This window comes from Barbatula barbatula (genome assembly GCF_947034865.1).
Source record: "Barbatula barbatula genome assembly, chromosome: 15".
In the NCBI taxonomy this organism is placed as follows: Eukaryota; Metazoa; Chordata; class Actinopteri; order Cypriniformes; family Nemacheilidae; genus Barbatula; species Barbatula barbatula.
Window position 1 is genome coordinate 14,392,238 of NC_136778.1, and position 15,889 is coordinate 14,408,126.

General features: G+C 36.6%; 1 protein-coding gene across 1 annotated transcript; it reads right to left on the reverse strand.

Moving 5' to 3' along the window:
- Positions 1–3,634: 3,634 nt before the first annotated feature.
- Positions 3,635–15,265, reverse strand: LOC306904597 (desmoglein-2.1; the record flags this gene model as incomplete). The annotated part of the gene is made up of 14 exons (XM_079474584.1): positions 3,635–6,287; positions 6,400–6,666; positions 7,349–7,467; positions 7,927–8,166; positions 9,185–9,406; positions 9,536–9,678; positions 9,929–10,596; positions 10,769–10,954; positions 11,048–11,182; positions 11,256–11,425; positions 12,951–13,089; positions 13,342–13,500; positions 14,148–14,249; positions 15,209–15,265. The coding sequence occupies 14 exons, from the start codon at positions 15,263–15,265 to the stop codon at positions 5,340–5,342; spliced, it is 3,555 nt and encodes a 1,184-aa protein (XP_079330710.1). The 3' UTR covers positions 3,635–5,339.
- Positions 15,266–15,889: the final 624 nt, after the last annotated feature.

The window sequence follows — 15,889 nt, forward strand, 5'->3', positions numbered from 1 at the left end:
CTATGAGGTTACGGAGGTGCTCAGCCTTTGCTGGTTTTAGTGCCTTTTTATAACAATTTGCAATCGCTTTCCATGCCATTTTAAAGACTTCTAATTCTGTTTTTTTCCATTTGCGATCCAGTTTACGTGTTTCTCTTTTAAGAGCGCCAATGTTGCTATTGTACCATGTTGCTGTATTTCTCATTATTTTTTTTTACTTCTAAGGTGCGACAGCTTCTAATGTATTGGAGAAGATTTTGCCTAATTTGCTGGTCATGTCATCGAGCGATTCTGTATTTTTTGGTATGGTTATTAAAGATCTGGCAAGCTCTACACGTAACTTTCTTTAGTAGTCAAGGTAATTGTTCTACCCTGTCAATAATGAGTTAACTGATTTCTGCAGTGCACAATTAACATAGTGATTGATGACATCGTCGCTTTGACATATAATATCTCTATTGGTTACATCGGCTCCGTGAGATATAATCAAGTCTAGTGTTTGATTAAATCAATGAGTGGGTCCAATGATGTGTTGTGTTACTCCAAGAGTGTAGTAGTTCTGTAAATGCCACTGCTGAGGTATCGTTAGCACTCTCTACGTTAATATTTAAATCTCAGACAATTAGTACTTTATCAACGTTACCCAATAGATCCGATAAGAAGTTCATGAACTCTTTCAGTATAGGGACCAGGAAGTCTATCATCTGTGAATTGCCAGTAAAGTAATCAATTTCACTACAATACACAGAGAAGACCAGGGGCAGAAACAGATATACTGTACAGAGTCTTCTCCAAGGCTATTGGAACAGTAGAGTCATAAAATATACCAATTATATAAAAAATTTATATACAAATATGTATAATGGAAGAGAGTTTGAAATCCAGATATTTATATGCAACTACAACTACTAAACTACATAAATAAATAACACTTTACAGTCAATTTACAGAAAAAAACTATTTGGACAGTTGACTACAGTGTGTTTTATTACCTACACTTAGTACCTTATTACCTTAGTAAAATATTTCCGTAAAAATGTTGTATAGGTGACTGGTAATAGCACAATAGAAACCACAGATAACATTAAAGTCAAGGTTAAAGTTACACCAATCTAATGTGGGATCTAATACATAGTATGCTTATTTGCTTTCTGGGGAAGCTAGTTCAGACTCATTGGTAATATATGTTCTATGCAACAATTTTTAGGGTTTGCTATTATTGACAGTTCAAAGTGTACAGTCCCCCCGTGCTAGGCAGGCACACAGCTGTTGTTTCACATATTTTCACATTTTGCTAGTTTTGTTGCCAAAGGCTCTGAATCGTTAAAGTGACAGTTCGCCCAAAAATAAACATTCTGTCATCATTTACTCACGCTCTTGTCATTGCAAACCTGTATGACTTTCTTTCACTGCACTTTGGTTCTTATATACCAAGCTAAATTACAACTTATTTGACAACCAATGGTGCTTTTCATTTTGTGTTTTCACGTTCAATTTTAAAACTTGTACCAACATTTTATTACAATCCAGAATAATAAAGAAGATAAAAATCATAATATAATTAAGTAAATAATGACAATATGCACACACAACACACTAACATAAGATAAAAACATACATAGGACAAATGAAAACCAGAGGTGGACAGTAACAAAGTAAATTGACCTGAGCAACTAACTTTGCTAATTGGTTATGGGCCTTATCTGGTAGAATTTGGGCTGTTGTTATGGCCCACATACCGCTACGGACCACTCCCCTCGAATGGCCCTTAAGCTGCTTGCCTGAAGAATACAACAACCAAGCCTTTAATGTCCCATAACACCGTCTGAATCCCCATGTGTAACCCAGTAAAGAGCCTAAACTGCCAACATCTTTACACAATTTTTTGTATTAATAGTTTTATCGTTTGAATGTTTATTAATTGTATTTTTTTACATATATTTTTATGTTAAGTGTATCTTTAACATTGTGCTTTCAATAAAATGTTTGCCAAATCATCCAGCAAAGTGAGATCTGCCGTGACACTTTAACTACATTTCAAATGATTTACCAACTGTCTTTAGTAGCTTCTCACACCAATTATACAAATGTCTAGCTTGAACTATGAATTTACTGAGACTAAAAATAAAGTACACAGGAAACACACGATGGCACTTTCTTTTTGACGTACCACTGTTCTACCACTAGATATAAGCATGCTCAGAGGTGTGTGTATATTTACGCACATTTCTACGTATAGGTACAAATTGGTAAATCCCACACTTTGGGTGAAACTGTTCTGACGCTCAAACTACGCACACATTTGTGCGTACGCACTGTTGATAAATGAGGCCCCAGGTTTTTTAATCAGAGAATGTTCTACTGCATGTTTAAAATTGTCAGGGACCACACCTGAGGACAAACCGCTATTTACAACTGCATGAACAGCTGGTCCAATAGTAGAAAAAACCTCTTTAACAAGTCAACGAGGGACAACTTCAAGTGGAGAACCTGAGGGCTTCAAATTTCTCGCAGCCTTCGGTTGCATACTTCAAATTTCTTATTAAAGTAAGTATTTTGGAGTAAAACCACAGTAACTAAAAATGTACCGTAGTTTCATTATAGTATCTATAGTTTATGTTTGTAGTAAAACTATGGTAATGCAACAGGTAATAAATCCAACAAAAAGATGTCTTCTACTCATTACTATATACAATACAACATTGCTGCTTAAACTGGTAAAGGGAATATACAAAAAACAAAACACTGCTTATAAATACATATAAGCCTAGGGGGCTAATAGGGATAATTATGCAAAATGTTCATACAGGATTAAAGGCCACTTCTAAAATTTTCCCCCATTGACTTTCCATAGTAGGAATACAATTACTATGGAAAGTCAATGGGAGCAAATTTGGAAGGGAACCTCTCCTTTAAAACCACTGATATTGCGAGCTACTATTGTATTCAGTATAGGTTGCTTAAGAGGCATAATGTATACGTCAATAAAACAATGCACCACTGACATAAAGGAAATACTTGATTACTTTTAAAAGCACATACTTCAGTACTTCGGTAAGAATCTGTCTTTACAACTTTTACTTTCTAGTGGAGTAATATTAGTAGTATCACTCAAGTAAAGACTTTGTGTACTTCGTCTGCCTCTGGTGAAAACGAAAAGACTATTGACCCAAATAACAAGAGCCTGTCCTTGGAGCCTGTCCATATAGACACAAATTTCAGAAAACTTAATAAGATTACTACAAAAATCTAGGTCCTTTTTAATTTATCGTTTAGTTTAATAAGCATTAAGAAATCAAGTATATTTCGAATGGATACTTCTGGGCTAACTCATTTGCTGATGTTTATATCACTTGTCATCTGTTTGAACATACTGTCATTCCAGAAAGATTAACAGTCTGTGTGTGGGAACTGGATTAGTTTTTAACTGAAGTATATGGTGAATTCTCATTCTTTGGCTCGTCCCCTGTGGCAGTGAATGACTGAAGTTAAATGCTCTAGCTGCAAATTTCTGACTCCTCTTAACTGCTGGTACAGCAGGTTTCAGCGGGTATCATGAAAGAACCAAATTAGATTTTTTCTGAAGCAGTTCCTCAGGGTAAACTGTAATGCTCAACTCACAGCAGCAACAAATAAAAGTAGTTCTTTCAAAACTGCAGTTTTGATTTACTTTATTAAAAGCTTTTGTCAGATATCCCCACAAGATTTTTGCACATTAAAAGAGGTAGAGAAAAGTCAACACATGAGTCATGACTTTGCTTGTTGTTTGCAAATAAGCAAGTGTGAAAGATAAAATACACTTTGAGTTTTTGAATATCACAGAACATACCTTTAATAACATACGTTTTTTGTTTCACAGTATTACTATTTACATTAAAAATTGTGTGATCGCAAGAAACATTGGGAAGAAAAGGAGGACTTGAGTGGGATGTTACTTAATTTGTTTGGGTGATTAGGCTACTAAACTCATGTGTCTGAGGTGTGTGTGCTAACCAAAAGGCCACAGCTCTGACTTCAGGTATTTATGACTTTTTGTAGTTAAAATGGCAGCAGTTTCTACTTTCTGAATAGTCATAAAAATGTCAAGCCCCAGATGTCCTAGCAACAGATGTGCTTCTACTCCCCCTCAAAAGTTTCCTCCATCACGAAACATCAGGCCACAGTGTGAATGTTGGTAAACCTGAAGTTCGAGTAATGTCATCATTTGTGTCAAAGATACTCTTCTCACTGACTGAATATTACGGACCTCTGTTTCTCTGTTTGTCCTTAAATGTAAATATTTTTCAAAAATTTTATTCAAACATCGAGCTTTGGAAGAACATTCCTGATGGAACATTCTTCCTAATGCGGTCCGGTCAACCACATCTTTCACAACCTTCAAAACACGACATAAAACCCATCTCATCAGTGAATACAGACAAATGAAAAAAATCACACTAACCCTCTCTCTTCTCTCAACAGGTAGTGGTCTAGTTTTTGTTGAAACTAGTAACTTTGTATTAGCACCTATCGTACTATTGCTCTTTTATGACATATCTCTTATTGCTCCCTGAACTCTTTGTAAGTCGCTTTGGATAAAAGCATCTGCTAAATGACTAAATGTTAATGTAAGACAAACAAAACAGCTTTGATAGAATACTGTATAATATATTATGGCTGGCTGAAAACTTGTTCTTTATTATGTTAGTACACATGTCAGCAGTTCTATTACAATTATGATGCCGATAATATGTTATGGCTGGCTGAAAACTTGTTCTTTATTTTGTTAGTACACATGTCGGCAGTTTTATTATGATTTCTGATGCTGAATGTCAGCCTCAGGGTCAACTGTCATTGAAGTATTTCTGATCTTTTTTGCTTATACATTTAAATTCCATCACTTTTGAGATTTTGTGTTACATAGATTTTTTGACTGACTGGCTATGATTTTCATAACAAACAATGAATGGAGCCCAGGGTTGCCAGATCTATGTTTTTTAGCAGAATCGGGCTACTTTTAAAAGGACACAATTCCATAGACACCCCATGTTAAGATGTCCAGCTTCACAGCAGAATTTTTTTTCAGCCTGGTACAAAAAGTGGTTTTCGTCTATTTAGCTAATTTTATCCTTCATGACAACTGTGAGGAGGGGCTGGGATGACTGGGTTAGTTTTAATTGGCCAGAGGGCTGGTTATGTTACACAGATCTGGCAACCCCAGTCTATGTTACACAGATCTGGTAACCTCTGTCTAGCCAACTCATTTAATACCCATAAATGTTACCCATTTGTTTTTCAAATATATCTAGTCTGACTGAACTCATCGATGTGCTATACCTTATCTTATACTCTACATTTGTAACCAGTGTCTCAGACAGCATTTACTTATTTTTGCGTGATGCTTTAAGATCAGAAAGTAACACTGGTGCCCCGCTCGCCTGAGCCTGCCCCGGTGCCTCTGTGCTGCTCTTGGTCGGCATTAGCATTATACCGCCCGGAGCAGCTACAGGAGACAAGACAGGACCAAACCCTAACACCCTTTCCTGTACTTTCAAATCTGTTTGAATCTGTATCGGCTGATGCCCTTGCACCGGTGCCTCTGTGCTGATCTGGGTCGGCATTAGGATTATACCACCCGGAGCAGCTACAGGAGGTGAGACAGGACTAAACCCTAATACTCTTTCTTGTCCCTGCAAATCTGTTTGAATCTGTATCGGCTGATTTGGAGCTAAAGGAGCTCCATTGATCAAGTACATCTCCTGCTGTTCCCTACTTAGAGTGGTCTGTGCAATATTTGTTCCCTGGAGTATCAAACTTTCTGTCCCAGGGTGCCCATTGATCACATACATGCCCTGCGTAGAATTCTCTGTGACGAGAACCGTGTTTGGTATCTGCTGCTCCACTAGATAGTAAAGAGGCTGCTGGTGTACAAAAATGGTCTGACTTGTTTTGGCCATTGGTAGGGTGGCTGACTTGATGACCGTCTCCTTAACTTTGGTAATGGAGGCTTGTTGTTGCTGTTCCCGAGGTGGGACGGTTTTGTTAACCTGAAGAGTGCTAGGGGAAACAGAGCTCTTGCTTTTGAAGCCGGTTTCTACAGATTTGAGTACTTGGTCAGTTTTGGTAGGTGGTAAACATGGTTTTGGAGGAATGCAAATCTCTGCTAGTGTAAGGAACTTTGAACCCAGGTTGTTGAGGAACTCCAAGTCATTGTCAGAATCGGGGAGGCTGCAAGTACCAATAGAGCCAGCAGGGGAGCCTTCACCCTCATAATCATACACCAAAAGACAGTCCTTTAGAGGAGGGTTCTCAGCGCTACAGCTTGCTTTCTGTGATGAAGAAGAAATTGTAAGTTGCTTCATGTCACACTGATGATCAATATTATCCAGTGAGTGGATAAGATGCTGTGTATCAGATTTTGAGATGCATGTTTACTCCTACCTGAGAATAGTATTCACACAGGAATTCATCTCCAAGTGCCATATCTTCATAAATGTCACGCTGTTTATGTATCAGTAATGTTGAGTTGTAATGGTGGTACAAACGTTTTTTTAAATCGATTTCTGTAAACCCTCCGATAATTTCCTGTTGGACTGTTGTGTTTTCATTAGCAAGACTTGCAGGAAGAGGCACTGAGGATACGTTGGTGGATATCTTGGTATGGTTTTGATCTGATGTGGCAATAGGGCTGCTGAGAAGTGGTACCTCCTACGGTGACATCACAAACAAAATCAAGTCCACATAGAAAAAGACAAAGTGCTTTTGTTTTAATTTGGGGTTTTAATTTATCATGCGAGAATTATTTTCAAACTGTGTGAAGCTGTATATGGTTAACTTTACAAAAAACTAAAATAAAGTTTAAGTAAGCGCGTTATTAGTATGCGGTACATCTTTAAAATAAAGACAAGACATTTGTGTTTATACATGTATTAGTAAACTGTTAAGTTCACTTACAAACAATAACAACTTTAAACTACGACGTATAACTGCTTAACTAGTTTACTGTATTCTTCAGTGTACTTCCGTAATGTGTTACAAAACATTGAATTTGTAAATGTATGCCTTTAGGTTTTCTATCAATAAACTTGTTGTGTACTTTATAATCTAAAAAAGTTTAGCAATTTAGTCCCGATAAGTATAAAGATTCGACACATACTACGAGTAGTACATTGATATTAGTTACTTATAGTAGTATACTTTATTACATGAAGTACTTTTACTACTTAAGAGTAGCTAAACGAATAAAATGTACTCATGCTTATGTTTGTAGGGGGTAAATACAACAATTTGATTGCTGAATTTAACTGAAACAAATTAGAGTATATGCTTTTATGTAAAGTTTTGAAATCAAGTTTATCTAGATAGAATTTTATGTGACACTTGTTTTTACCTTGTCCTCCCCTATGCCTTCAGTGTGATATGAGATGAGACATTCTTTAGCCTCAAAGGGCAATTCTGTGAATTCACTCACTGACCCACACTTGCAGAAGACAAGGAGCAAGGGAACCACTGAATATACAAGATACACAAGAGTTTATTTTAAGCATGTAGAGCCCTGTTAAAGATATACAGTCAGAAAAATATTGTAAAAAAACTTGATCTGTCCTGTGTGCAGGTTATTTATGGGAATCATATCATAGAATGCGTCCATTAAAATCCTATTGACTTGAATTGTATGACATCACAGCCATGAACCATGGTTGCAGGAGGTATTAGTTATTTTTCTCTAGAAAGCATCTGATTGAATAAAGTCCAATGCATTTATGTATTTAAGCTGCATTGCTATTAGAGCTAAAACAAATTGCAGACAGTAAGGAGTATGCTAGCATATAGCATATACTAGCATTAGCTTTAAAGCTAATATACTAACACACACAGAAGTCTAACGTTCATGTATTTGTTTTTTTAAATAGAGATTGCAAGTCTTATGAATGTACATTCATGTGTGCTACTTTGTGTATAACTCACCCATGAGTAACAATGCACCAATCAGAAATAATCCAATTGCTGGTGCTCCTATTCTGAATGAAGAACCATGTTGTGATGCTGACCTTGGCGCACAGGAGTCCCCTTTCTTACAACTGCACACTTCTACCTCCAACATTTGGTTGTTTTCACAGGCAAGACCCTTAGCATCAGATATCTTCATTGACAGTTGATAGATGCCTAGCCACATAGACTCCAGAGTTTGAAACCTCACTGATGTCTCTAAATAAGAGAGGGAACTGGGGTTGGTTTACCAGCAATAATAAAAATTGTGTAGTACACATTCTTTGCATACCAAGTAGTAGTAACACTAGTTACATTTTCTCGAGAAAAAGTGAGCGGTGCTTGCCATGGCAAACCGCTGGGCAGTCTTTAGGGGATGACATTTCAAGCCACAAAACCATTTCTAAATTGGTTTAAAAAAGTTCTCAGTTTGGTTGCATGGGAGTGGCTTGGCAGCTGGCACTTGATGATGCTCAAAGCCACAAATGAAATGAGCCAACCAACACGTCTTTTATAATGTTTTTAAGCAGAGATAGGCCTATAGGTCTTGCTTAACTGTTCCTAAGGTACTCTGTTTGATTGCTAATGAATGGCTTGGCAGCTGCCAATTAATTATGCTGCAAGCCAAGAGTGAAACAATCCAACCTTCATATATCTATGATGTACTGATGAAGGGATTTAGGTCTTGTTAAACGGTTGCTAAGGTAGTCTGTTTAGTTTCTATGGGCCTATTCTATTAGTTTTCTTGGCAGCTGCCAATTTATGATGCATTGATGATGCTCTGAGCCACAAGTGAAACGAACCAAGGTCTTTGTTTTCAACGATTTTTCCTCCGCCCTATGAACACTGTATGCCCGATCGCTTATAAAGGTCATAGCACACCTCTCCTCAATAAGCAGCTATGCAAGATGAGTTATGCACCGAAGTTTTGGCCAGAACAAAATGTTATTAGCATCACCAAATGAAATTATTTTCTGATTTCTGCCATTGGTCAGAAAACAGATAGTCCTGCCTCATAGAAATGTCACTGTGTTGGCTGTAAGAATGCCTCGAAAAATACAGAAATGTTTTAATATGTCTTTTGAAATATCTTTAAAAAGTGAGGGTGGAAGAGTTAGTCATACATCTCTATAAATTCTACCATGAAATTACACTAGATCCATTGCATGACAGCAATGGCATTTATGACATAAATTAATATTCAAGCTCAGGTTATAAGTTTCAAAGTCATCTTTACCATTTATAGTCACCATCTCCCATTTCCCCATACTATTCTCTTCTACCAGATCGAACTTATAAGGTGCACCATTGGGATCAGCATCCTCATCGAAAGCAGTCACATCCACCACCTTGTTACTATCACAAACTTGTTGATAGGTGCTGGTCAGTGTGGGACAGTGATCATTTATGTCCTCCACCTTTAAAGCTATTGTCCCCGTAGCAGTCTTAGGTGGCACGTCTATAAATGCAGAGGAAAAGATAGTACATTTAACTAAAAAAAACTTCCATAGCATTTTGTATTTAATTCATGGTGTTTATTTTATCTTAAGCATTTTATACACCAATTTTATGACTGAGATGTTCTTGCCTTGAGTCATGCAGATAATCTTTGCAATGTATGTTCCATTAACCAGAAACTTGGACTCTCGATCAGGAACTTTAGTCAGCTTAATCTCAGCTGTTTCCTCATCAATGCTTAACCAATTATCAGGGTCATGGCCTTTAGCATACCTGAAAGTCACATTCGTGATAAAAAAGGACATGAAAAGGACGTGAATATAAAGTGGGGAGGGGGCATCCAAACCCTATAGACATTTCATACACATAAAGTGTTATTTTCTGCTTCTATATAAAAATGTCCCCAACTAGAGTCCCCCTAGTGAACCTTGGCCATTTTTACTCAAAGAGAAAAGAGAGTGTAATCCTTAACACTCTTACTATCCTTGTAAAATTTAGAACTTCTCTGGGTATTAGCACTCACCTAACATTTTCAGCAGGCTCTCCTGTGTCACCATCCAAAGCGGCATATGTTCCTAGCACTTTTGGAATATCTCCATTTTCTGGATCCTCTGATACAGGGAAGTCTTTTACAGCAGGTGTGAAGACAGGGCCATCGGGTATATTGTTGACAGTGATCTTCACTGGATAACCTTTCCCACCTGGCTTTGGTCTGGGTTTGCCAGAAGGTTTGGAGGCAGGTTTTGATCCAGGATTAATGCCTGACTGGACATCGGGGGCAGAGCCAGGCTTGGTCCCAGGTTTAGTTCCAGGTTTAAGCCCAATACCACCACCCGCATTCACTCCAGCACCTGCATCCACTCCAGCACCCGCATCCACTCCAGCACCCACACCCGCATCCACTCCAGCACCTGCACCCGCACCCACTCCCGCATCCACTCCAGCATCCAAATCTATTCCAGCATCCAAATCTATTTCAGCATCCACTCCAAGCCCTACACCTAATCCCAATCCTACCCCTGCTCCTACACCTGCTCCCACCCCACCTCCTGCCCCTATGCTTCCTCCTGCCCCTACCCCATTTGTATTTAGATTAACATCTAACTCTAAAGCGCTTCCATTTATAAAAGGTGCTACATTAGATATAACCAAATTGAGATCTAATTCTTTTACCTTTTCAAAATCGATAGGCTTCAGGTAATACATGTAAAGGCATAGTTGGGAAAAAGAAGTAAAAAAACACAATTATTATCGCATAATATAGAGTATATTGTTATATTATTGTATTTCCAAACAAACAATATAATTTGCAAGACAACAAAAGTTATGATGACATCATTTAAAATGCTCTAACTTAATTTACCTTAATGAGTTTGAGAACTCCCTCATTTGTTTTAGGGTCAGTTTCGATTGAGAAAATGTTGTCTTCATTTCCTTTTATAATATCAAAAACTGCCAGCCAGTTATCAGTGTGTACCAAATCCTTATCGAGGGCTTTTATTCTCATGACGACCACGTCAACCACACCCTCATCAACTCTGCCCGAATACTGAAATATACCATTTAAATTCACACATTTGGCCTACTGTGTATTTTTTACTTGCAGTACAGTGTGGTTCAGGAAATAAACTGTTCTCCTTACCTCTTCTTTCTCAAGAGTAGGAACATTATCATTTATGTCCAAAACCTGAACTTTCACTGTTCCGGTTCCTGTGTTGCCAGATGGGAGGCCATTCATATCAACCCCCTGAACTATTAATGTGTAGCTGTCGTAACTCTGTGAGAGATAATTTCAATGCTTAGTTTTACAATCATTGATTTGTGATATTTTTAATGTTAAGCACTGTTACCTCTCGATCCAGGGTTCTTTCCTTCACAAAGACTTTCCCAGTGTCTTTGTCAATGGAGAACATGGGACCAGATTCCGATGGGGTTTGTTTTAAGATACTGTATGCTATTTTAGAATTGATAGTGTCTGGCTCATCTGCGTCAAAAGCTTTAATTTGCATCACATGTGTACCTGTTGTTTCATAAGAAACATGAAGATAAATGTTGACAGAAGAATGTATTTTATTGATGTATGACAACATCATAACCTTGTGTGACAGAACTGACTGAAATTTGTTGTGAAATTTGCTTTGAAAGTTTGTGACAAGCAAAATGTGTTTAAGGTGGAGTTGTTTGTAATTTATTTAGATGATTAGATTCAACTTTATGAATTATGAAGCTATTCTATTTTTATTAGTCTCACTGTGTTTTGAAAAGGTACAGGCATGGGTACAGGAATTGGTATCGTCGAGTACCATAAAAAATATCGGTACTCAGTCTCTTAAAAATGGTATCGGTGCATCCTTACCTAAAACCACATGTGCATACTATCTATTCGCTATGGGCAGTTCACACAAAAATGAAATCTGTCAGGACTTACTCACCCTCTAGTTGTTTCAATCCTGTATAAATTTGGTTTAACACAAAGAAAGATATTTGGACGAATGTGAGCAACCGACAGTTCTGAGGCACAATTAACTATGATAGTAGGAAAAAATATAAAATAGTGTTTTTATGTTCAGTTGAACACAAAATAAGATAATTTGGGGAATTTAGGAACGCCAACAGTTCTGGGGCACTTTTGACTAACATCATAATTTTGAATACTGTGGTAGTCAATGGCGACCCGTCTGCTGCCAAAATTCTTCCAAATACCTTTCTTTGTGTTCAACTTAACAAAAACATGAATACAGGTTTGGAACAACCTGTAAATAATTCATGACAGAATTTACATTTTTGGGTGAACTATGCCTTTAACACTTAAACTTTATGTCCGGGCCACATCCATTTATTACTCCCAGTCAAATATTAAATTATACTCATAAGCCAAGCATGGTATGAATTCTATTTTCATCTGATTTATGATTTATGAACTATATGTCTCTACACAAGTTTTAGCCATTGACATTATTTACTTTTCGCTTTAGCCTACTATGTTCCACATTCCATAAACATTAAGTTGACTTTACATTTACATTATATTCAAAGCATTGTATGTTGCATTGTGCAGCAACATTTTTAAGCATTAAAGATTTTATTATTGCAGTGAAAGCTTTCTTTCAACGAAGGAGGTGTTTTATGTCAATAAAGTGGCTTGCTGACAGAAAAATTATGTGGAGGTGAATTAGCCCTGGAGCCCGAGAGACCTAAATGTGCATTTTTGTGTGTTGATGTAATAACTGTGTTGGGTGGAACTTATTGAAGAGCTCATTTCTTTTCTAAGTTCATCCATTATGCTTTATTTATGTCACAGCCACAAACCATGATTTACTTGCAAGTCTGTGGTAATAGGGAGACGGACATTCTATGTAAGAAAGCATTTGATTGGACACAGATTTATAGGTAATGTAGGATGATGTTCATGTTTAGAAGAGAAAGTTTGTAAATGTTAAACCTGCATTTTGTCAACATTTTGGAAAACATTAGCATCACACAGCAAAAAAGTTTTTTAGAAAACACGGTTGAATACAAAGTTGAATTAAACTTCAATCACTCACCAATTTTGCTGCTCTCCTTCACAGATCCAGTTTGTAATTTGAATGTTGGTGGATTATCATTCTGATCCTCGACTTTAATCTTAAGCACAATTCTTTCCTCCGCTATAGTTCCATTGCGAAATGTTGCTGAGCCAGTTAGCTACAGATGACAATATATACAGTTTGTGGTGATATCGAGTTTTTATTACGTTCGCTCTATACGTTTTTATCAAAATATAAATCATGCCCTCCAAACAAACTATTATGTGTTAAAAAATAAAGAAACGTAGCACCAATAAAAAGTAAATTATTCCAAAAATCTTTCTCATATACATTTAGTAACTTATATGAAGTTACAACATTACGACCCACATCTGCATATATTTCTTGAGCTTGTTAGGATAAAACTTACATTGTATAAAGATATTTTCTCTCTATCCAGCAAGCCGGTAACCTTAACAAAGCCATTCTCAGGATTGATAACAAATAAATTATAGGGTGGCTTGTCAGCACCATGTCCTGTCAGTTTGTATTCCACCTGCTGCCCATGAAGATCTTTGTCAGACCGGATCTAGATAAAAACAAGACAATGGTGAGAATACATTGTTTTGTGTTGCCTATATCATGATTTTTCAAGTAAGCATTTTGAAATATATTAATTAAAGGAACAGTTTACCAAAAAACTAATATTCTATCTTCATTTACTCACCCCCAAGTTGTTTCTATACTGTATAAAGGTATTTTGATATTTGGAAGAATGCTTCTTGGCCGCCATTGACTACCATAAAGATTTGCTTTATATAGTTCTTTGTTCTATCGAACAGAAAGAAGATTTTGGAGAATCTAGAAAAGCAAACTGTTCTTGGGCATGTGTGACTACCATTGTAATTTTTCCTACTAGAAAGATTATTCTTCCAAATATCTTTCTCTGTGTTCATTAAAAACAAATTTACCCAGTTACTGTTTATAAAAATTTAACTTAAATTATGTTTTCTAGTTTCTCTCAGACTTTGCAAGTCACTGCACACTATGTTGGTCAACTTATGAAACTATGGAAATGTGAAGCGTTTACAACCAGTCGATCCAGTTGTCATCAAGTTTTTAAGATCAAACAAAGAGAATATTTACATAGTACCACCCTGTACAAGAATGTGCAAAACATGTCTTTGGGTTATGTGCAGTTTACACAATAGAAAACAATTATGAACAAGATCTTACTTTTGCCACAAACTCCTCTTTTCTGTAGTCGACATTCTCAAAGAGTCTAGTTGGTGGGAGAATCCACTCGCGTCTCCTTCGATTAGATCTGGTTCTTGATGCCTAAAGGATTTTTTTAAACTTGTGTCATCACATATCACATGACACTGCTTAGTTTACTTTACATGTTCAAAATATGTCTAGACATAATATTGTTTCTCTGCAATTGCATCATGATTATAAAAACAAGCTTTAAAATTCTAAAATCTTATTAATGATGTAAGCACATGTGGAACAAATATTATTTCTATTAATTAACATTTGTATAACAGTTTAGACATGACAACGCTATATACACGGTCAACTATTTATGGTTAGCAACTGTTTATGGTTGCGAGAAAGTTCCAAATGTCCTTCTTCCAGTGTGTGGACATACAAGTTTTGTGAGTTATTTATGATCTGTCGTGACAGCAAAGCAGACTTGTCATGCATAGCGAAATGTACAAAAGCAGCAATATATCTCTAAAACAAAATTGCCCATATTATTAACTTGATCAGGCTCGTGGTTAACTTTAATATTTTAGAAGTTCCAAAATTTTCAATGCATTTTTTATAATACTGATTATTTACATTACATTCATTATTTAATAACATTTGGAATTACTAGTTTTATTAGTAATGTTTAAATTGCATTAATTACAAATTATTAATGACATATTTAGTATTCTTTAAAATGACCGTTGCCAGTGACCTACTACTGTTTACAGTAAACTGTTAACTTTTTTTGCCTGTTTTTCCTTCTATTGTCAGAAGCTGCTCGTACAGAACACAGGTCTGAACGTGAGATGATGCTGCCCACAGGCACAGAACATTTTTCAATTTTCAATGGTTAAAATACCAATAGGCGTACACATAAAAGTCCTGGGAAAGGTCAAAGGGTTTTTGATGTAATAAGCAGTAAGCATACAAACACAAAGAAGCAAGTGTATACAGTAAAAACATTGTATAATACATTATTAATGCATTCAGTTCTAATCATGTTCGTGCTACACCCATAAAAAACACCAGATGATGTTACTTACCACAATCCTGCAAAGCAGCAGGATCAGACATATTCTTGCAATCCAAACCGGAGACATGTATGAAAGGTCAACGGCTGAATTAGGTCTTCACTTATATTCTGTCCTTCTCTCTTTCTTGTGACCTGTCAGTCAGAGCTGTGTTCTTGTTGAGGGTTGGAAATGGGGGCTAGTGTTCACCGATCACTGTTTTGGGCGGAACATGTAAACCGTACTTTGGTGCACACACCCAAGTGTGAGAGGTAAAGCAGCCCCCTACCACTCCCTCTCTCTCTCCCTCTCTCTCTCAAATTTTGTACACATTTTGAATATACCGATCAATTTTCTTGAGAATTTAGTCATGCCTAAGAAAATATAATGCTTTATTACACTATATAAAAAAATATCAAACCATGAGAAGAATTGTTAAATATGAATAATAAATGATAAAGGTGAAATATTGATAGTGCTTGAGTTGAATGTCATTTGGATATTTTCTAGCAATGACATCAATCCATTCGGCTTTGCATAAATTTACAAATACAATAGGGCCACAATACTTTTTTACAGCTTGCCAACATTCAGAAAGCTTCATCTATTAGAGACACACCTGTGTTAAACTCAAATGCAGTGTACTGAATACCTTTAAAGGAGATCTCTGGCCAAAGTTCCCTGTTAAACCTTTTCACACCACTAGATGGTGCC